Source organism: Triturus cristatus, chromosome 6 (genome assembly GCF_964204655.1).
Source record: "Triturus cristatus chromosome 6, aTriCri1.1, whole genome shotgun sequence".
In the NCBI taxonomy this organism is placed as follows: domain Eukaryota; kingdom Metazoa; phylum Chordata; class Amphibia; order Caudata; family Salamandridae; genus Triturus; species Triturus cristatus.
Window position 1 is genome coordinate 1,128,411,920 of NC_140589.1, and position 23,500 is coordinate 1,128,435,419.

The 23,500-nt window shown below is 46.7% G+C and overlaps 1 protein-coding gene across 1 annotated transcript; it reads left to right on the forward strand.

The window, feature by feature from the left end:
* Nucleotides 1–231: 231 nt before the first annotated feature.
* Nucleotides 232–12,571, forward strand: DLL1 (delta like canonical Notch ligand 1). The gene is made up of 11 exons (XM_085612028.1): nt 232–984; nt 2,159–2,458; nt 4,103–4,163; nt 4,884–5,141; nt 6,463–6,523; nt 7,116–7,246; nt 7,508–7,677; nt 8,663–8,879; nt 9,464–10,262; nt 10,390–10,507; nt 11,825–12,571. The coding sequence occupies exons 1-11, from the start codon at nt 931–933 to the stop codon at nt 11,828–11,830; spliced, it is 2,175 nt and encodes a 724-aa protein (XP_085468154.1). The 5' UTR covers nt 232–930; the 3' UTR covers nt 11,831–12,571.
* The last annotated feature ends 10,929 nt before the right edge of the window (nt 12,572–23,500 follow it).

A 23,500-nucleotide genomic window follows, 5' to 3' on the forward strand; every position in this document is an offset into this window, starting at 1 on the left:
GGTTAGAAATTTTCAGGAATGTAAATGAGGCCGTTCTGTGGGACGGGAGGAAGGGAGGGCTGCCATTTTACAGCTCACTGCCCATTTGCCCATCCATTGAGAGGAGGGCTCGGGAAAGTGGCTCCTTTGTGACAGCCCCCGGGCCAGAGAAGGGAGGGCAGCGGGCGCTATTTGCATGTCATTAGGCAGCGGGGCGGAAGGCTAGATATAAGGACGGCGTACGCCGGCCGAGGGTAGACAGTTACCGCAGCACCGAGCCGACAGCAGCGGGCACCTCACCTCATCACCTCACCACACCATACCAGCAGAGAGGCGGGGCACACAGCATCAGGCTCGGTTCACCCGCGCTGCACTCACAGGGCACCCCCACCCACTGGATCTGCAGACAGAGAGGAAGCCCTGAACCTCGCACCAAACCCCGTCACAGAGAGATTGGGGCGACCTGCAGAGCCACCGCTTTCCCCCCCGAGGCTGAAATCACCTCATGGACTACCAGCTTCCAGCTTTGGACTTCTCTTGGTGGACAGGCTGCACTGACTTGTCTCATTTTGGGGATTTTTGAGAGCAAACGTTTTGTGGCATTTTATGTTTTTTTCGCATTCCTGGATTCCTGCATAGGAGCGAGCAGCGTAGGGGATAACAATTACAAAAGCGCAACGATTGGATTGGACTAAGAGGCGAAAGGATCGCTGAGAAACAAGCATCGGACAATCTCCCAATCTCCTCCTTCTGCCGTTCACGAGAGCTGTCACTCCCCGAGAGGGCGGACCCGAGCGAGGAGAGGGGAGCAGAGACTCCAAGAGGCAGCAGGAGACAAACTCCAGCGCCGCCCGGCACGGGACGCTTTCTCTGCAGACTTGCATCGTTTTCTTTAAGTTCTTGGACTTTTATTCAAGCTGACCTCTGCCTGTGCAGGGAAAGCCCCGCGGGATGGATCGCCGGTCACTGCTGGCCTGTGCCGCACTCCTGTGCGTGCTGTGTCAGGTAAGGAGCTGAAGTTTGTCATCTCTACCGTCTCCATGGTCGTGCGGGTGCGAAGGGCTGGTGCGCGCAGGTTGTATGGGGCTCCGTCAGACCGGGCCGTCTGTACCTAGTTTTAAAGCTCTCCCAGGCTGTTTGTGGGTACCTGCGCACCTTGGAATTGCAGTTTGGTTGTTGTTGCTTGGCACCTGGTCTAGTTCCTACTGCTGTAATGCCCGATTGCTTCATCGCAGGGTTATTGCTGCCTGCATTGAGTTCTGTTTAGGTTGATGGAAACACTGAATGCATACAGTTTTTTAAGAGTGCAGGCTCTGTTGGAGCATGTCTTTTGTGGTGAATATTGCGTTTGTATAACTCCACGCGGTTAGTTCCATTAGCATGCAAAGGCGTGTTGAGCTAGCCACGATTTTTCTGGAAACTATTGATGTCCGCATATCAAACGTTTGTTTTTATTATTTAACGTGATACACGATTATTGGGATGGGGGACTCGGTCCCTCATTGGATACGTCTGTAGATGTCATTCCATTAGATACGATAGCGAGTTGCTGTTATCACCTTTGTATGAAGTAGTTCGCGTTGTTACATCTGCACTGCAGTGCCGTCCGCGTTGGAAATGCGGTTGGTGTACTTTGGGCGTATTTGGGGTGGGCGCTCTGTAAGTGATAGCGTTTGAAGTGCTGCTCTCTATGTTTGTGTGAATTGGGAACATGCACTATTTATACACAATTGGCATGCAGTATCTATCTACATGTGTAGCGCTTTCTGTACACACACTTGACACAGGCGCGTGCAGTCTAGAGGTGTAGACTGGCTCGTTTTCCGTGTAGCATGTATTCTGGAAAGTGTTCTTACATTAATGGTGTTTGTGGTGTGTTCCGCCTGCTACCTGCTGGCATCTGTTTGGCCTGCGTCCATTCCTGCATTAAGGTGTGCTCTGTATATGTGTGTGTTGTCGCGTGTTCTTTGTCAATATGTGGGTATTATTGCGATCTTTGTGTATACTCCGCGCATACGGGTACATATGAGGAGGTTGTGTAAATATGTGCATTACAGAGTGCGGTGTGTGACTGCGTCATTGATGTGTCGTTTGAGTGCGCTGTGCTTCGTTTAGAGTCAAAGCTGGATGAAATGCTGAGTCTGCTGGCTCTAATCCCTTGTGTGCTTGTCCCCGGCAGGTGTCGTGCTCCGGCCTCTTCGAGCTGAAGCTGCAGGAGTTTGTGAACAAGAAAGGTCCGCTGGGGAACGCCAACTGCTGCCGCGGCTCCGTCCAGCAGGGGGCGCTGCTGGAGTGCAAGTGCCGCACCTTCTTCCGTGTTTGCCTGAAGCACTACCAGGCCAACGTGTCCCCCGAGCCGCCCTGCACCTACGGCAGCGCCGTCACGCCCGTGCTGGGCCAGGGCTCCTTCGCCGTGCCGGAGGGCGGCGAGGCCACTTTCAGCAACCCCATCCGCATCGCCTTCGGCTTCACCTGGCCGGTGAGTGTCGCGCCCGCCTCAGCACCACCAAGCTTGCAGCTGCCCGGCGTACCTCTGACTGGCGCCAGGGGGCGCGCTGGCCTCTCCGGAGAGCCAGCGTGTCCCCGACAAGACAGTAAAGCCAGGCTAACCGTCTCGCCAGCCTTGCGGGAAGGCGACACATTTTCAGCTGGACGAGCTAGCGTATCTCACGTCCACAGTTAGGAACACAGCAGAGAGATTTCGCTCAATAGAGTGGAGAATGCTATTGCTTCTAATGTAGTCATATATCATGGAATCTAGAAACTGCAGAGCTTTGTGTGAAAAAATGAGACTTTCCATGATATAGGCGGCGCTGCATGCCCTCGCAGGATTAATGCCCTCGCAGGATTAAATAATTCAACGATTGTCATTTCTTTCTGTAGTTGAACGCGCAGTGCTGTCTGCTGCCCTCACCCAATCTCATTTGAAACAATGTGAATCTAAGTAACAGTGTAGTGTGCCCACTTGCTCTGGAGTTGTACACTATATTCTATAAGTAACTAGTGCGAAAGACCCATATCTCGAATGTAGCCACGAGATCTGGATTGTATTAATACTTTTCACAATTGCCCACATTGTGTGACCGTGGACCACCGTAATTTCCTCGGGGTCCATTATTTACCGACATAAAGCTTAAAAAACGGATTGATACACTTAAATGTTGTCGATCAAAGTAAAGTTCTCAATTGTTTTTTCCCCACACAGATCTCTTTAAAAAAAACTATTGGATGTGGAAAGTGATATTGTGTCACAGTCAGGGAAATGTAGGATAGCCAAGAATGATTAACATCATTCAGTATGGTTTTGGATTAGTTTATTAAAATGAGATTACTTGAGGGGAATCTCGGTGGTTCTCAATCTGGAAGGGACCTTGGCAAGTTATTCATGCAGATCCCACTTAGATCCATATCAGAAGGCTCCTGGGCAGGCAGCACGCTGCCGTAATGTATGTCAATACCTCCACCCCCCCCACCCACACCGACTGGGCGATGATCGCCTTTCAGAAGCCGCGCCGCCGCAAGTGCTAAGGGAAATGGCAGACAGTGGGGCATTGACAGCGCCCTGATATACACTGATGAGGCCTCGGCAGCTGGGTGCTACATCTTGAGCGGTGGCCATGGGGAGTCGCGGTGCTGACAAGGGGAGGGGGCAGGCCAGTTCCCTTTCTCTTTTGATTATGCGCCCCTGCCTCCCCCCTCACTTCCCTAAACAGCAAGTGTCATTCCTGGTGGTGTGGGAAAGCGTTTCGCTTCATGCCTCCCCTCTTGTGTCTCCGGAGCTGGTTGTGTAATTGTCAGCTCAGCGTGAAATTCCCAAAAGGCTTGGTTTTACAGCCGTCCCCAAGTGTGTGAAACTGGGGAAATTAAGCGTGAAGATTAATGACAACTGCCGTCACTTCCCACCCCCTCCCCGGGCTCCCTATTCTCTCTTCACACTGGTGTCTGAATTAACTAGCCGCGGAAAAAAAAAATGTAAGCCAGGAAACACAGCAGAAATGCACCACACAGTGAAAGCAAGGCAGAGCCCAGCTGATAAACACACCTCTGCCGCGCGCACACTACTACGTCTGTGACCTCTTTTTTTCTAATGTGTTTCCCCCACCCCTTGTTTTTTATCCTCCAGGGCACTTTCTCGCTTATCATTGAAGCTCTGCACACGGATTCCGCCGATGACCTCAGTACAGGTAAGCGCCCCCAGACGGGTACCCCTGGAGCACTACCCCCCCCCCCCCCTTAATAAAGGCGGTTCTCCGAAGGCTGCTTTTCTTACTCACAATAAAGTGTGAATGTAGTCCGTTTTTAGGCCGCTCCGCATTTGTTAACATTGTGCCTTGAACTTCTGAGGACGTTGCCCTCCGCATAGCCGCCGACACCATGTGCCTCGGCCTATTGGGAGCAGGGCAGTTTCTACCATTAGGCAAGACTAGGCGGCCGCCTAGGGCATCTAAAGGGGGAGGGCGGCAAAAAACATGAGTTTGGGAATATCTAATGCATTAATTATTCTAGCCTGGATGACAGGGGGATAGAGTGATGGTAGTAAAAGGGAGGGGGCGGCATTTTTAAATTCTCGCCTAGGGCAGCAAAACACCTAGAAACGGCCCTGATTGGGAGGAGGGATCCAAGATTACTTGAGGGGGCCATTGGGGCCTGGAAAGAAGCCTTGTTTGATCTGCCACATGCTGCCTCTTCAGCATTCCCCTACCCTTCAGTTCAAGGCTTGCTTAAATAGACAATCCTGCCACGATCCAGATATTTTAGTGGGGCTTTCTAGCATGTTGATTTGTTGCATGCAGCGTTGCAGCAGACCCATGCACTTGTTCCACGTCTCAAAACTCCTATGCACGTTTTATATGTCTGTGGCTTGCCGCGAAAATGACGCTCACTTCCTGTTTCCTTCCCTGCAGAGAACCCCGACCGGCTCATCAGCCGTATGGCTATCCAGCGCCACCTGGCGGTGGGCGAGGATTGGTCTCAAGACTCGCAGAGCAGCGGCCGCACCGACCTCAAGTACTCCTACCGCTTTGTGTGCGACGAACACTACTATGGAGAGGGCTGCTCCGTCTTCTGCCGCCCCCGGGACGACACCTTTGGGCACTTTACCTGCGGGGAGCGAGGCGAGAAGCAGTGTAACCAAGGCTGGAAGGGCCAGTACTGCACTGAGGGTGAGTACTCATGGAGGGGGTTTTGTTTACGAACCCCCCCCCCCCCCCCCAAGCAATATTGTGTACGAAAAGCGGGCCCGGTGCTTGGGAACCACTCCAGTCCATAAGCCTTACACCAGAATATGTCTTTATCTACTGCCCCTGGTTTGATCTCACTCTTGCTTATATCTTAACCAAGGGTCAGCCCCCCACCCCTCACAAGGTACCCCCTTGCGCAGCCGGAAGGTTAGAGGTGGCACAGTTCCTATATGTAAGTTTAGGCTCCCCATCTGTTCCACTGCACCCCTCTGCTGTGCTAAGAGTGCCCTTCCCTGTGTGAACTGCCTCTGCCGGCGGTTTCCCACCTGCACCACCACTGAGTTCCTGGCCACACCTAACTGTACTCGCTGCAGCCTCCTTACTCACGAAGGAGTCTGGTATAATTCTTCAAATTGCTTTTAGGAATCTCTGTAGGCAGTTTACACGAGCTGACAATCATTTCCCATGCCTTAGCAGCACCAACTCTGGCCTTTTCTTTGGTTCCATTGCTTACACACAACTTAGCATTTTCATCCATTTTGTTCTTTTTTGGCCCATTGCATTCGTTCTGGCAGCATCCAAGCAATTGCAAGTTTTAAAATAACACACTGGATGGTCTTCGAGAAGAGTAATGAGCAGGAGCGCACACCCCCCCCCCCCCCGGCCCTTTGAATGCGCCTTCGCCCCCTCCCCCACTCCTTTTTTCCTTTTCTGGGAACTGCAGGCTGTTTACTGAAGTGAAAGAAAGTTTGCAGAGAAACCACGCGCGTGGCATAGATTAGATGTGGGCGCCTGTAGGCTGCTGGGGGAGCAGCCCCGGCCCCCGGTTGTATGAGGGGGGCAGCGGGTCATTGTCGCGGAGGGGCAGCTGCTGGGAGAGAATAGACAATGGGGCAGCTGTCCTGCACTGGCACCCTGCGCACCAGCTGTCCACTCTTATCTGCACACACTCTGGGCCAGAAAAGGGGGGGGGGGGTGTTTAGAACTGAAGAAGCGGGAGAAGAGCAAAAAAAAGGGACTTCTGACCCTCCATGGGAAGAAAAGAAGGGGTGTGAGGGAGGCGGGGACCCCCTTTTGTCCGTGTGCAACTGTATTAAGCAGAAGGCTAGCCCCTGGTGATAAGGAAGGGGGCCCGGTTACTAGGCGGGCTCAATACCCCCACCCGGCCCCGGGGATTAGTTTGGACGGTGTTAACTAAACTCCTCTTGTGACAAAAGAGCGCACAGAAGCACGACTTGTTGTTAACCCGCGATGAGTTATAGTACAGCCCTCCTTACGCTGTCTTCCCTTTTTTCTCTTTCAGCAATCTGTTTGCCCGGCTGCGACGAGCAACACGGGTTCTGTGACAGGCCCGGAGAATGCAAGTAAGTACTTTTGCTTTTTTTTTTTTAAGCAAATAATTGGCTGTGATATTTGGAGAGAAACAGCTCACCAAAGAAGCAATTAATAGAAGTGGCATTACAAATTACCCACGCGAATAAATACGTTATTTGTAAATTGATTGGAAAGATAATCGGCATATGAAATAGATAGCTACAAACTAGATTTCTGAAGGACAGTATACATACAGCTCTTTTTCTTGCCATGTATGAGCCTCGGGGTAACCCGAGAAATCCTGCTGAAACCAGAGCTAAAAGGGCAGAGTCTGGAAGCCAAACAGACCTGTCATCAGTGTGAGCTCTAATGAGTTTACGGCACTGTACTGCAGGTTTACTGTTTGTTATGATAGCAAACACAATAAGTACTCAGACAATAGCTGTACGTGAGGCTGCTGAAAGCCCGGGCTGCCGGTGCCACTCAATGCCCCCCCCGGCCCACATCAAGGCACCAGTACGGACTCTTAGGGCAACCCGACTCCTGTCCCCCTCGGCGTGGGTTTGTTTGTAGAGTTTAATGCTCGCTGCTGTTTGTAGTCAACATCTAACCGCTTATTTCCCCCTTTCTGCTCCCTTTCAGATGCAGAGTGGGCTGGCAGGGGCGCTATTGTGACGAGTGCATCCGATACCCGGGCTGCCTGCATGGCACCTGCCAACAGCCCTGGCAGTGCAACTGCCAGGAAGGGTGGGGCGGCCTCTTCTGCAATCAAGGTGAGTCTCTGGGCGCTGGCAGCGCCATCCTTTTCATGTGGTGCTTTCTTTCATACATTGGGCAAATGGGGGCTGAGGGAGGCGGACTGATTTGCCAAGGATCACACAACGAGACTAGTTGGGGCGCTGGAATTGCTAAGGGCCGCCGCTAATGATTTCAGATTTCAATAGTAGACAGTACCCTCCTCTGGGCATCTTGGCATGAATTCTCACTGCTTTGCCTGGACCTTTATTAATTCTCTCATCCGATTTTTTTTCCAGATCTCAACTACTGCACCCATCACAAGCCCTGCAAGAACGCGGCCACCTGCACCAACACTGGCCAGGGCAGCTACACGTGCTCCTGCCGCCCTGGGTACACTGGTGCCAACTGCGAGATTGAGGTCAACGAATGCGAAGCCAGCCCCTGCAAGAACGGAGGCAGCTGCGCGGTAAGGAAGGGGGCAGCTGCGGGGCATGGCACACCTGCTCGGAGCTGGGAGAGGGCCCTTACAAAGGCTGACACCGGGCTCTCATGGCACACGCTTGGAATCCTTTATTTCACGAGACAACCGGGCCCCTTTAGTGCCACACGAATCCCCCTAGCTGCCCGAAAAATACTGGAAACTGAGGGAGCAATTCATTCATTTTAGGCTCTTTCACATTCTACAAGTGGACGCGGCCCCCGGGCACTGATTGTTATCTGTGCTCGTCCGAGGCCTCCCCTGGGGTCTTAGATTCGCAGATGCATCAGAACTTTGGGCGGGAGACAGGGTTTTTTTCTTCAGTTGCATAACCTTACCGAAATGTTGGGCTTCGGGGCTCCTATGCAAATGTATGCAGGGTGCATAGCGTATATTTAAGTACTCGGCTTCTTTACCTTGCCGAGAGCGAAGTTTCGCGTTTCATCTCAAACTTTTTCGTATCGTCTCAGGGTTTTTACTAATCACGACTCAATGTGACAGATGTTACTTGGGATCTTTAGAAACAACCAGCGCTAAGTGCCCAGGCCTCACTTGTGCCCCTGAAACTGGCCTGCAGTTCCACTGTTGGACACAAGAGGCACTGTTGTGTCTTTTTCAGAGAGACGTGGATGTGGTGGCAAATAATGTTGGACCCAGACACCCGAGTGCAAGGGCGATTTAACGCTTGCAATACCTCGACAATGTAAAATATTTGTTTATAGCTTTATTTCGGTCAATGACCATAAAAGCATGGATAAAATATATACAGACATAAAATACATAAATAATTCTGATTTTTAAGATAAAAAATTATTAAACAACACTTATCAAAGTAGAGACACTAAGAAATATACAGTACACATGTACATTACGGGTAAAGAGATAACATTTTTAAAATATTTACTTCAGTGTCCAAGCCTAAATGTGCTGATACACGCCTTTAATGTTGCCTTTCTTTTATTATGTTCTGCAGGACCTTGAAAACAGCTACTCCTGCTCCTGTCCACCAGGCTTCTACGGTAAAAACTGCGAGCTGAGCGCCATGACCTGCGCCGACGGGCCCTGCTTCAACGGAGGTCGCTGCTCCGACAACCCGGAAGGCGGCTACAGCTGTCGATGCCCGCAGTCCTACTCTGGCTTCAACTGCGAAAAGAAAATTGACTACTGCAGCTCCAACCCCTGTTCCAACGGTAAGGAGGAGGGCAGTGTCTCCGCAAGTCACTTCTGGCAAGTTTTGCCTCTTACTAAAATAGACATTGTGTGACCTTAATGATTAAAAGAGGTACGCGATTTTTGTTTACCCCCTTCCCTATAATTTTTGCTTTGGCTGCCTTCATTCTCTCTTTAACTCGAACATTTTTAACTATCCTGTAAGCAGGAGTAAAGCAGTTTGTAATTGTCCACATTGAAAAAAGCAAGAGGTTTTTGGATAGTTTTCTCTATGAGAGGATATCTCCTCACACCTTTAGTGGTGTTTGGTGCCCTGCTTGTCAATATAGGAAAATGTGCGCGTACAACAGCGAATGTTCTCATGTGAAGCTGACGTTGTGACTCAAGCGAAATAGCTGCATTTTATGATTTGTATTTTGCAAGACCCCACACAGCTATCGGACGGAGTCAGATAATACTCCTGCCTCTCCTGAAAAATGATTCTTAATGATTGTGTATCGCGGTCATGTGATGTGGCCTGGCTGCAGATTGGATTCTGGTGTCTTTGCGGAGAAATTGATGATTAATCTAACATATCTTCAACCATGTGTACATTGTGTTGCAGGTGCCCACTGTGTCGATCTTGGAAATTCCTACATCTGCCAGTGCCTGGATGGCTTCAGCGGGCGACACTGTGACGACAACTTGGATGATTGTGCCTCCTACCCTTGTGCCAACGGTGGCACCTGCCAGGATGGGGTCAATGACTATTCCTGCACCTGTCCTCCAGGGTACAATGGCAAGAACTGCAGCACGCCAGTCAGCAGATGCGAACACAGCCCTTGCCACAACGGGGCAACGTGCCATGAGAGAAACAACCGCTATGTCTGTGAATGCGCCAGGGGATACGGTGGATTGAACTGCCAGTTCCTGCTCCCCGAGCAGCCACAAGAGCATGATTCAGGAGACAACACTGAAAAGTACACTGAAGACCAAGGTGGGCAGTTTCCTTGGATTGCAGTGTGTGCCGGCATCATCCTGGTTTTGATGCTGCTGTTTGGGTGCGCAGCTGTTGTGGTGTGCTTCCGGCTGAAGATGCATAAGCAGCACCAGCGTGACTCCGACTCCTACCGAGGTGAGTCCGAGACCATGAACAATCTGGCCAACTGCAGGCGTGAAAAGGACATCTCTGTTAGCGTCATCGGGGCGACCCAGATCAAAAACACAAACAAGAAAGCAGACTTGTATAGCGAGAGCACATCAGACAAAAATGGCTATAAAGCCAGATACCCATCAGTGGACTATAATCTAGTGCACGAGCTCAAGCATGAGGACTCTGTGAAGGAGGAGCATGGCAAGCGCGAATCAAAGTGCATAGCCAATGACTCGGAGGCAGACGAGAAGCACCCAGTGCAACTAAAAAGGTAAATTCTAGAGGCAACTGGAGAAAATAACTCAAACTCTGGACACACTTTTTAAGCACTGCTGCAGTTGACAATCTTTCAAGTATCTAATCATATCTCTTATTTCCTTGGGTTTATTCAATTTTAGCAGTGAAACATCTGAACGAAGGCGGCCGGAATCCTTATATTCAACTTCAAAAGAGACAAAGTACCAGTCGGTGTATGTCATATCAGAGGCAAAAGATGAATGCATCATAGCAACAGAGGTGAGTACTCATGGCAAATATTTGGTGGGGTATTAGCGGTGGCACCACATCAGTGACCCAGCTCTCTTGTTCCCTTCACACTGCACCTTAGCCTTTTTGCCTATATATCCAGTTCAATAAGTTACTGGAAAGTGGGGTTGAGGGAAAAAGTCCCTTCCTGCCATTCCCCTGTCTACTATTCACTCCTAAAAAATGTTTCTTATGGGAAAACCGCTCAACAATTCTCCAGTAATTAATAGCCTTTTCTTTTTACCAATTCTCTTTCACTGTGAATTTTTTTCTCCATCTTTAATTCTATGATTTTTGCACAAAAGTTCCTGTAGGCCTTGAAAGAAGTGGGCTTTAAATGCAGATTCCAGGCACTCTAAGTCTGCTGGGAGCTCCTTTATAAAACGCATAAATGGCAAATTCCACTAATTTCTGTTGCACGGGCAGCTCTTAATTCAGGATGGTTTCAAAGTTCCACTCAAGCTAATGCCTTATACATTTTGGCCCTTTTCTATCCTAAAATGACCTAATTATTTGCCAAATAACAGAGAGTACAAGGAAAACACACAGTCAATAACTCTTTCACAAAAATAGAACAACTAGAACGCTGAATGTAATTAATCCATTTTTCTGGTGTACATATACAACTATCAACTTGATTGTGAACTAGCTCATAGCTGTCCTCTAATATAGTAAAAGCAAATGCCAGTTCCTCTGGGACCTTTAATACTTGAGGATTGGAGGAGGCTATCTATATTTTCGAAGCTTCCAGCGACCCATAGGCCTGTCCCATGTCACTGCACGAATGTACCTGGAGTGCACTGTTTCTGCTACACCTACTTTCCTAGCGTGATCTGAGTTCCTTTTAATTTAAGAGGATGCAATGGGGCAGGGTGCAGCCAGCGTTTATCAAAATCTTGTAAGGCAGCTGTGTCCCCTTCCTGGAATATGAAAAACGTGATAAAAGGTCAACAGAAAGGGAGATTTGATGGGAACTGAGGTCAGAAGGGCATTACATTTTCTTATTTTTTGTGAGAATTCATGTTTAGTAAGCAAGCGTTTCAACCCCCCGCCACCCCTATCAGTATCCATCTCTCCACCCCCTTTTGCCTGTAATCAAGAGAGTTTAGTGATTTGTAATTTTATGTCCAGTGGTACCTCCCGCCCAAATATTTGCAGTTCTCTGCTGCGACCACAGTAACCTTTGCCACCCCCTGATGCCTTACATCGTGCTATGGATGCGATGGCCCTGTTTGCACTTTTGTTAAAATATTCTCTACTGTGTCAAGATGTGTGTGACTAAAACCATCCTTCTTTTGCACTCTACAGGTGTAACGTCGAGGTGACAGAAGATACATTCCTATTTTATATCTATATATAAATATATAAACTCAAAGGTGATATGCCCCACTGAATGCTGCTGAGAGAGGAGAGGGAGTACCTTCACTGACTGCTGCTGAGAAACTAAATTCAGAGCGAGCTGGCTCTCCACTGAAGTTAGGAAAGTGACTGCAAACCCCGACGAACGCCCCGAGCTAGGCTCGGTGTTCACGGACAAACTGTTGCACTGCCTTTTATGACATTTCCATTGCACTATGGACGGTTGGTTTATATATCTATGTACGTTCAATTATATAGATATATATGTGTATGTAATGAATGGACTTTATAAGTACTACATAAGAAATGTACACTGCCTGAAGTGTATCGTTTGGATTCTTACGAGCCACCATTTTCTTGAACTAGACACACAGACACTGCCTTCATTGTCTTTTTTGATAAAGAGAAAAAAGTGTTTTACTAAGTCAAAAATGTGTGCTATTTTTTGAAATTTGTAAAAATACGTTCTTGATACTTGTAAAGATTGAGTATTTTGTGATGTTCCCTTTTTTATAATTTAATTTTTGTTAAATATGTACAAAGGCACTTCGGGTCTATGTGACTATATTTTTTTGTATATAAATGTATTTATGAAATATTGTGAAAATGCTATTTGAGTTTTTTTTACCATTTTGTTAATGAAGGAATTCATTTTTAAAATATTTTTCCAAAATAAATATTAATAATGATACACTTTCTACATTTTTTTCATGATTAATGTTTTGTGAATGTTGTACGTTGATGCAAAGTGTGTTTGTTAATTTGAGAAGCTTACCGGAAGCCAACTTGTAACGAAAGCTTGAGTCTAATGAATGTTCATTGCATGGTAAAATTGTCCGAACTTGTAAAATCAAACTAATGTCCAAACCAAAATTGAGGCCCTTGACATCCCAAAATGTTTGTGAGCTTGAGGGTTAACTAGTTTTTCGACTGGATAGTGCTACTGCTGTACCTAAAATGGCAGACATAAAATTACAACATACACTTGAGAAAACATAGTAGCTACTAACAAAGTTGTATATGTGTGCAGAGCTGCATATCATTTGCTTATTAGCCTACAGCAGCCTGGTTGTAGTATTTTATTTTCACAACCCTCATGACATGTTACAACATAGCAAAATTATACTTTCTTAATACAAGAAGTCTAAATCATTACACATACCAACATTTGGGACGTTGAGTGCCAGACTAAGTGCAGCCACTAGGAACATATGTAAAAGTACATAACATTAGGCACCACAAAAATCATACCGGAGGTGACATCAGCCACGATTGTCACACAATACTTAAACACTACAACACATATTCATGAAACTGTCAACTTTCTGGAACAAAGGTGTATGTACTCCGGTGCATTACTCCCACCCATAAAAAAGAAGTAACAGAGCAATACATTCTGTGGAACAGTAACTCCTGGTTTGAGTATAACCACTCGCCAGGACTTGCAGGGCTCTCCCTTGCGGCTACTCTACCTTTTATATGTTTCTGTAAAAAAATGTTTTAATGATGTCCTTAAATATTATATCCATATCACGTAATTTCATGAGAGTAAAGTATTCTGTGATGTCACTCCTTGCAAAGTCATGAAGGTCAAAGGACTTGTTGGTGTATATTGTTATGTGCAACAATGATGGCGGGACATCAGCCTTAAAACCACTAACAACAGTGCCTGGACGTGGTGCAAATGTAGGCATTATTAAGACTTCAAGAGAATGGCAACTGGAAATATGTTACATTGAGTTTCAAAATATTAGGATAAACCACACCACAATCTGTCTGTAATTGAAATAGTCAAAGACAGAAGATCGATCTTACAATACCTCGCAAAGGTAGGTTTAGATGCTAGTCTTCTGCAAACGTTACAATTTACGCCCATAAACATGGAGGTCACCCCACTGCCACCATGCTTACTTCTTATTTCCAGAATATTGGAGTAAATAACTTCCAACTGTGAGAACCCAGGAATAAGGGTAATTATATTAAACTGACAATTGCCTCAACTTGCCTGTACAAGCTTCCACATCTCTCAGGAAGATGGATGTCTGGAGTCTAGCTTCCTCTACCCTCCAAAATGGGAAGGGCAACCTTTATGTCATCCTTAAAGTCATGCTCCTGTTCGATTTCCAATATCTCTGAGATAATCAATTCTGGTGTCCTAACCCTATGGTCTACTTGTAAGCTAGCTAACACCAGGAGATAATTTCCAAAAGAGTACATTTCTGTGACCTTATTCAAAGGTCATCAGAAACTTTACTTGTATGCCATTAGTAGTTCAATGACTGGTGTCTCTTTCTGGACTTCTGTGATATTTTAGTGAAATGAAGCCAGTGACCCAATGAACAAGTATTTCCCATTTCATTGTTCGTGGTTTGATGCTTGAGTCAATAGTTCACAATTTACACCAGCAAATCAACACCAATGGGATATAATATAAGGAGTTACTTAGGTCGTGGGAATAAAGTTACAGCCATGCAAATATGTTAAATGAGAATGTGGTGAAAACCCCAATCAGCAATGAGCGGAAAAAGCAGGTAGCAAGAACTGTAAAAGAATAGACCAGACTTCATATAACACCTTTTCTATGCTTTATTTCTACTTGTTTTTCCATATTTGCATCCATATTAATCTATAATTATTATTTGCTCAGCCTTTTGGAATCCACATTTGTTTTTCATGCTGGGTAAAAATGAAAGTGGAGTTAGTTTACTTTGCCACATTTAGTTAAAGGCACTTGGGTAGCTAGCTGTGTAATGCTGTAAATACAATACAGCAATCTTCTAATCACAAAAACATACCGGTTATAGTAAAAGAGGATTCGATTCCCAGCAATTGAAGCTTCATATGGTAACTTAATTTAAGCCCCAGTGTTGACAATATCATTAGATGTTGGCCAGAGATTCACCACTGAAAAACTTTGGAGCCAATTTAAGTATGCCCTCGTTCCATTTTTTCAGTAAAAAAAAAGAACTAAACACAGACTAGTAAGCCTGATTGTTTTCTCCAGTATATATGTGTAACAGTTAGTAAAAAAACACATGAGAACATTATTATAATTCAAGTAACTTTCCCAGATCTTTTATAAACATAAAATCATGATTTCTCCAGCATTGAGTGAAAGTGAATCTTGAAGCAACATTGAGAGAGATCATTGTGCCTCGAAATGTCATAGAAGATTCTGGAAGCCTTCCCAACCGAGCTGGCTGGCCTTGCGTCCCTGGATATTCCATGAATATCCTATACCATGGCTCCAATATGAGATCAGCTCATGATTGTTTGATAGTGGTTTCGCCCCTGTATTCATAGGGAACCTGAAAAATGAGTATGTTTGCCAATCGAATATTGCCCTGAGCTGTGACCTGCCCCTTCCTCAAGCATTCGTTGTTGGGAGGCATTTAGATTGGAAACCATTCCATTAGGTAATAGTTACTCTTGAAGCGAAAATCAGCAAATCTGTGATACTAAGTACTGCAAAAGAAGGCAAATTAGCATTTCATCACGTTTGACAACATGATAAACTCTCAAATGATGTGTGCACCTGCTTTAGACAGCTGCATGTAAATAGCAGGCCACAATGTTGGAATATCTCAGAGCATAAATCAATCTTCCAATATTGTTATATCGTATCAAAATACTCGCATTAGTTTACAATCGCCAGGTATTGTGGCTTCTGTCTTTGGCTTTGCTGAATAAAGGTCCAGGTGCTGCCAACCTGTAGTACAAGGCCCCAACATAGCTGGACCAACCGCTTACCAAATCTAGACATAGCCCCCAGTTTACCTAGGCAAAGAGGGGATGAAACTCCCAAGGCCCCAATTCAGAGGTTAGGGCTTAGTTTCGATCCATGTGCAAACGCCCGTCTGTGCAGGGACTGGAATGGCCACCCCCCTAGAGGTTTCTGCCAGGGGAAATTAAAAGGACATTCCCCCAGCGATTTTCTTCCGGTCAGGTAAAATGTGGTGAAAGTTTACTTTGTTAAAATGTACAGTAATTAGCAAGACACGAGAACGTCACCAAATTAAAAGTTATGCCTCATTTCTGAGTTAAACTTGAAATGGTAGGTTTTTGGCCCTTTTTTTACAAACCTCACCCTGTGTTTCGGTATTTACGGAGCCCGGTCCTCTCCTCTCCTAGATCAATGCCCCAATATAGGCGAACCAAGCAGCCATTAATGCCCTGGCGGGGCTCCCGGCTTTACTTGTTCAAAACCCAATTGTTATTGATTTAAGCTTCCACAATTGTTGCATTAGCAAAGGTGCTTTTCACAAGTGCCAAGTGTTGAGTGCTCACTGCTGGGATATTATGTTAAAGTTTCCCTCCACACCCAACCATATACGAGTTATTTTTTACTTTTTTTTTAACTCTTATGGTTCGTAATTTTTCTCTTCCTCTGTTTGACATATATATGCACACATGCATATAGTTATCTGTAGTTTATTCATGAGTTTTCGCCCAGTGGCTGACTGCCAGTAGACGGCTGTAACGGATCTGAGCAGTTCTGCAGAGATCTTTGTTTATATCTGGGTTTCGCCACGCGGCGACTACATTTACCTGTTACTATGTCACATGACAGAGACCAACAGCTACCTTCCCGCTCCGTGACCTTGCTGTCGCGGCGCTGCCCTGTTGCCACGGGAGACGTCCACAGAAATGTTCCCTTTCAGACAACAGCGTTGGAAGGAGCCTGGAGCCTACCTGGCGGACACTGCGTGCCTGCCTGGCATTACACAACTATGGGGTGCAGACAGAAAAAAAATGAGCGTGTGCTCTTTATCAGCCCGATGGCCTTCTCGTGGCTTTAATTTAAGCAAAACAGGAAAGGTAACAAGAAGACACGGAGGCCAGAGACGCCATGTTAGCGTTGCTTCACCTGAACACGATTACTTTCCACATACAGAACAGTTCGGTCTTTTCACCGGAATCTGTGGGCTGTACGGAGTTCAGAGCAGTTTTTAAAGCGGTTCGCAAGTTCGAACTACCAACCCTGGTTTCTGAGGCTTTGTCCGCAATAGCTGGAAGGGCTCTGCAGTTTATTGCGTTTAAAAATTACACCTCTTTTAGTGCAAACCGAGACCTCGGTTACGACCCTGTGTTCTACAATCCACACGATCACTTTTACAAATGTTGCGGAATGTATCACACTGGCAAATAAAGTGTGCAGCACCCTGATACATTTGTATAGGGCATACCTGAGGAAATGTAATGGCAGGAAAAGTCTTGGTATTTAATGGGACACGGCTGATTTTCTGCATGTTATGCCCCATTTTTATGGCAATACTTGAAGTCGATGTTCTTTATCGCATCCAATAAATTTAAAAATCCATAGTGTAGGATTTTATTGGGTACCATAAATAGTGCATAACCTTCCCAGCCACTCTCAGCCACAGTTCCCACGAGGAGCAGGGCCAAGACTGATTTGCATATGGCTAGGTTTAAACAAGGGTGGCACGGTGAGCAAAAGAACAATGGATTTAACCCAGATCTCTTGACTGGGGGTAAATGTTTGATTTGTTCCACATTCCATCCATCATCTATGTGCCTTTTCTTTCTCGCCCTAAGTGCACTGAGCATGCTCAGATGTGGGCCCCTGGCTCACTGTGCCACTGGATTCAAGCTAGTGTGGCTGATGTGGTGTGATGCCAAAAAACCTGTCCCAGGATGCTTGTATCTGTTCCAGGGAGGACCTGGCTTGGTAGTTCGCTAGACTGATCCCAACGAGGAGCAGGGTCAAGACTGATTTGCATATGGCTGGCTCTAAACTGGAGTGGCATGGTGAGCAAAAGAACAGATGGATTTAACCGAGATCTCTTGACTGGGGGTAAATGTTTGACTTGTTCCACATTCCATCCATCATCTATGTGCCTTTTCTTTCTCGCCCTAAGTGCACTGAGTATGCTCAGATGTGGGCCCCTGGCTCACTGTGCCACTGGATTCAAGCTAGTGTGGCTGATGTGGTGTGATGCCCAAAAACCTGTCCCAGGATGCTTGTATCTGTTCCAGGGAGGACCTGGCTTGGTAGTTCGCTAGACTGATCCCAACGAGGAGCAGGGTCAAGACTGATTTGCATATGGCTGGCTCTAAACTGGGGTGGCATGGTGAGCAAAAGAACAGATGGATGTAACCCAGATCTCTTGACTGGGGGTGAATGTTTGAGTTGTTCCCCATTCCGTTCATCATCTGTGTTTCTTTTGCTCTCTCAGCCAGGGCAGAACAATTAGCAGAACCTTTGCAATGATGCTCTCCAGTCTCCAGTATAAACCATAAGCTTGTGGCACTTGCTGTTCAAAAGTTATGATCACAAACATGGTTTTTTCATAATCTTAATCTTTCAGATTCTGGTCGCTCCTGGTTATATTTCAGGGCACTGAACAATGTCTTTGAATCTATCAGTCGTAATACGGTTTTGGTGTCCTGGGAGATATGTCCTGGTGATTGTATCCTTGTTCTGGCTCTTGTTGACATGCTTTTCTTCCTTGTAGGGGTCCTTTCTGCCCATGTGGCCTGTCTTTGTCAGTGGCGGAATTGGCACAAGACACCTACAATGTTCTCTCATTAGTAGGCAGCTTTTTACGAATAACTATTAGGTTACAAAAAAAAGTTATCCGGGTTGGACCACATTGTTGTCAAATAAACATCAAAGACAAACTACTTCACAACCTCCAGATCGTCCAGAACGCTGCAGCCAGACTGATCCTCGACATCCCTCATCACAACCACATCACCCAACATATCCGCGACCTCCACTGGCTCCCCACCAAAAGAAGGATAACCTTCAAGCTCTTCACTCACGCATACAAGGCCCTCCACAACATCGGACCTGCATACCTATACAATCACATCTCCTTCCACGCACCCAAGAGACACCTCTGATCAGCTGATCTCTCCCTAGCCACCATCCCACACATCTACAAGATCAGACCAGGAGGAAAGGCCTTCTCCTACCTCGCAGCCAAGGCTTGGAACGACCTCCCCCTCTACCTCCAGGAAGTCCCTACACTGCTCCTGTTGAGGAAGGACCTCAAGACTTGGCTCTTCGGATTACCCCAGCACTCAACGGAGCTGCGCGCCTCCTAGCGCCTTGAGACCCTTGTGGGTGAGTAGCTGCACTTTACCAACTCTGATTGATTGATTTAGTGTACTTTGTCACATAGAGTATTCCATCATTATGATGAAACCTGATAACTGAGAATGCCACCCATGATGAAATTGTATTTTGGGAAAACGTCAGAAAGAAGAAACATATTTTCTATGAAAATTCTAAGATTTTTGTTGAAAAACACATTGGACCTTGGTTTGAACCCAGGCCTGGTAAAATCGAAACTAACATTTTTGGGGGAATTTTCAAGAAAAAGTGTGTTCACCAAGCTGGTTGACACCATTCAGTGGAAACATATGGTAACTGGTTTGATGAGAATGAGATTTCCGAACCTGTTTCCTCAAGTTAATTTTTCCTCAAGTTCACATTGAACCAGCTCATATAAGCCAAATACATGTAGCTAGGCTCGCTGCTGTAAGAAATTGGGTCAGTAGTTGAGGGGAGTAAGTCGAGACCTCAAGTAATAATCACAGTCCTTATCAGGGTGACGTTCAAAGTCACTAAATTGACCTGAGCTCAACCCCTGGTAAGTATGGCCCTGAACAGATAGGCTTAACTTAGGGCAGGATCCATGCAGTACTAAAACAGTAATAAAGTCAAAATGCAAAACAATCAAAATTCCAAAATGAATTAGAAAAATAGAGTACTATTGTTACAAATGGGGGTCTCTAGTTAGCAGTAGGTACCTTTGTCCAAATAGAGACCCTTGCTTCTAGTCAGGGTGAGGGGGATACACACTTTAGATAACCCCTGCTGACCCCCTTGGTAGCTTGGCACGAGCAGACAGCCTTATCCCAAAGGCAATGTGTAAAGTATTTGTACTAATCCTCACAGTAACACAGTGATAACACCACAAATGGACACCACACCAGTTTAGAAAATAAAGTATCTTTATCTAAAGTTAACAAGACCAAAACGACAAAAATCCAACATGCAGTATTAAGGAAAATTACTTTTAAAAGGTTTTAGCATCTGAGTCCATAGAAAACTATGGATGTGTAATTTCTTGCAAAGTACCTGCTGTTGCGACAAAACACACCAAGCCAAACAGCCGCAGTGATGAGAAGCATCGCAAAACAAAGACCCTTTTGGTTGCGATGCGACCGTTCCGCTGTACACAGGGGAGCAATGCGTCGGGTCCGGTCTGTAGGGGGGAAGTGATGCATTGATTTTTGGACGATTCCGATCTTCGGTTGATGCCTCGGGGAAATCTTGCTGCACAGGGACGATGTGTGGAAATCCGGGATGTGTCGGTGAACGATGCAGTGCCATTGAGCGGCACTGCGTTGATTTCTTCAGCCTCAATGAGTCAATTCTTGCAGTGGTGACAGGTGCTACGTCAGTTTCAGCAGCGGCGGTGCAGGGAGATTCATCTCGCACTACGGCGTTGCGTCAGAAAAACAGTTGCAAGAAGAGCGATGCATCGATTTTCTTGTCGTTGTGTTGCTTTCCAGCTCTCAGCAGCAGAAACAACCTCCAGAGACCACACACAGTCACAGGCAATCATGGCAGGTCAGAACTCCAAGCAAGGAAGTTCAGGGGAGCTGGGGGTGAAGCCTTTGTGTTCCTGAGACTTCAAAACAGGAGGCAAGCTCTACTCAAGCCCTTGCAGACTTTCCTCAAGCAGGGGACACAGCACACAGCACAGTCCTTCTCCTTTCCTTGGCAGAAACAGCAACTGCAGGCCACCCCCAGACTTCTCCTCAGTTTCTCCAGCTCTTCTCCTTGACAAAGGTTCCTCTTGATTCTAGAAGTAGTCTAAAAGTCTGGGGTTTTGGGTCTGATACTTATACCCCAAAATGCCTTTGTTCTCTTTTTGCAAGGGGCTCTGAGCCCAGTTCAAACCAGTTCTGGGGGACGCTCTGCAAGAGCACAACAACATCCATTGTCAGTGTGAGCCTTGACTCCAGACACACCACAGGGCTGCCAGGCCAGGTCCTCCCTGGACTGGAAACAGGCATCCTAGGACCGGTTTCAGGGTTTCACCCCTCATCAGCCAGGATAGGTTGACTCCAGTGACATGGAGAGTACGGGACCCACGTCTGGGCATACCCGTCCCACTCGGGGTGACAAATGTAAAAACAACAATTGATGGACAGAATGCAGAACAATGTCATACATTCACCCCAGTACAGAGATCTGGGCCTAAATCCATCCAAACGGAACCTCTTTGTTGACAAGTGTAGCAGCTTCATCACAATTTTCTCTTCTCTGAGACACTTCTGAAGCTGCACAATTTTCACTTCTCGGAGACACTTATGAGGCTGTACATAACCCCCCACAATAGTCACCTTCTTGGGGTAAGATTAATATACAATCTCCAATCACATTATCAGGGGAGTTAGAAGGTACCAAAGGGTCAACTGCGGATGGCTCCTCAGAGGACAATGTCGGAGGCATATGGACCAGACCCTCTTGTACTCTGCCAACCATCAAAGTCCAGGAATCAGCACTAGGCCCCTTTAAACATCCATGAACCAGAGGCAAAGAAGACATAACCAGAAGAAGTAGAGGCACAGGAAGACAGGAACTGCAAGCTTCCGCCACTTAATCAGTAACAACCTTATGCATTTTCCAAAAGAAGCCAGAAATAGAAATAGAGTAGTGAGATTTGTAAAGATGCTGCTGTGAGCGTCTAATGCAAAAACAACAATTGATGCACAGAATGCAGAACAATGTCATGCATTCACCCCAGTACAGAGATCTGGGCCTAAATCCATCGTTTTTTTGCTCACCATGCCATTCCAGTTTGAACCCAGCCATATGCAAATCAGTCTTGATCCTGTGCCCAATGGGAACAGTTTAGCCCAAACTGCGAGGCCAGGTCCTCCCTGGACTGGAAACAAGCATCCTAGGACCGGTTTAAGGGTTTCACCCCTCATCAGCCAGGATAGCTTGACTCCAGTGGCATGGAGAGCACAGGACCCACGTCTGGGCATACCCGTCCCACTCGGGGTGACAAATGCAAAAACAACAATTGATGGACAGAATGCAGAACAATGTCATACATTCACCCCAGTACAGAGATCTGGGCCTAAATCCATCCAAATGGAACCTCTTTGTTGACAAGTGTAGCAGCTTCATCACAATTTTCTCTTCTCTGAGACACTCCTGAAGCTGCACCATTTTCACTTCTCTGACACACTTATGAGGCTGCACATAACCCCCCACAATAGTCACCTTCTTGGGGAAAGATTAATATACAAGCTCCAATCACATTATCAGGGGAGTTAGAAGGTACTAAAGGGTCAACAGCGGATGGCTCCTCAGAGGACAATGTCGGAGGCATATGAACCAGACCCTCTTGTACTCTGACAACCATCAAAGTCCAGGAATCAGCACTAACCCCCTTTAAACATCCATGAACCAGAGGCAAAGAAGACATAACCAGAAGTAGAGGCACAGGAAGACAGGAATTGGAAGCTTCCGCCACTTAATCATTAACAACCTTATGCATTTTCCAAAAGAAGCCAGAAATAGAAATAGAGTAGTGAGATTTGTAAAGTTGCTGCTGTGAGCTTCTAATGCCACACATGAATGTCTGTACTTTTGTTTCTTGATTAGGGGGAAAAGGAATTACACATCCAGAGTGTCGTTTCTTCAGTGTCATTGTATTCTCAAGTACCCCCCAAAGCCCCTCAAAAACCAGCACACAAGCTCTTTAGAATGGCTGTTAGCTGCCGGAAATTTTCCGCACACACACTGGTATTGGGTGCAAACAAACGCTCAAGCAGTTCTACAGTACTGCCGTGGAAACCTGCATCAACTGCGCCCACTGCAATGGCACTACAATGGCTCTAACAGACGGCTCACAACCAGCTTCAGCTTGTAGTTGCAATCTCCTAACCAAAAGGTAGGGCGCAGGGCAGGGCAAGGTGCAGACCCTCACAGACATAGAGCGGGGAACAAAGTAAGAGCACCCCAGACCAGACCACAAACTGCACCCAGACCTAGCCGGGCCGCTTTTGTGGGACTCGGGCTCACTTTTTTCACATTGGTCGTCTCTAACCACTTCACTCATCCTCCGTTCATCTCTTAAGTTCGCAGGTTCACAAATGCTAGGTCAGGTGTAACAGGGAAGGGGAGCTCCCCCGGTCTGCTAGTTAGCACCTGAACCTAGCCGGGCAGCTTCCTCACATACGGGGCACTAGCTTGTGCAGAGGGCTATAACCCACTGCTCCTCCTTGTTTTGCACTATTTTTTGCCGGTGCACAACGCTCAGTGCATTCAATGTTCACAGCCTGTTCGTGGCCTGCCAGGGCCCACTAAAGTCCACCGTGGAAGATGACTGGCACCTGGCGCAACTTTCAAAGGTTCAGGATTTAATGATCCTGTCACCCTCCCGCCCTGACCCTACACGCGCAAGCTGAAGCTCCTCTCCACTCTACAGCAAGGCCAAACAAAGCACATAAGCATGTGAGGGAAAAGTAAAGGGTGGAGGGAATTAGTGACCAGGTTACCAAAAGTAACCAAGAATCCGAGGGCAAGAACCCCAAGCGTTCACCAACCCCAGCCAAAGTCAAAAGCCAAAG

Bases quoted from the DNA above. Each gene is read 5' to 3' on its own strand.
- DLL1 (XM_085612028.1), top strand. From the start codon at position 931: ATGGATCGCCGGTCACTGCTGGCCTGTGCCGCACTCCTGTGCGTGCTG. The intron at 2,459-4,102 runs GTGAGTGTCGCG...TTTATCCTCCAG, and splicing joins CCTTCGGCTTCACCTGGCCG to GGCACTTTCTCGCTTATCAT. The intron at 7,678-8,662 runs GTAAGGAAGGGG...TATGTTCTGCAG, and splicing joins AGAACGGAGGCAGCTGCGCG to GACCTTGAAAACAGCTACTC.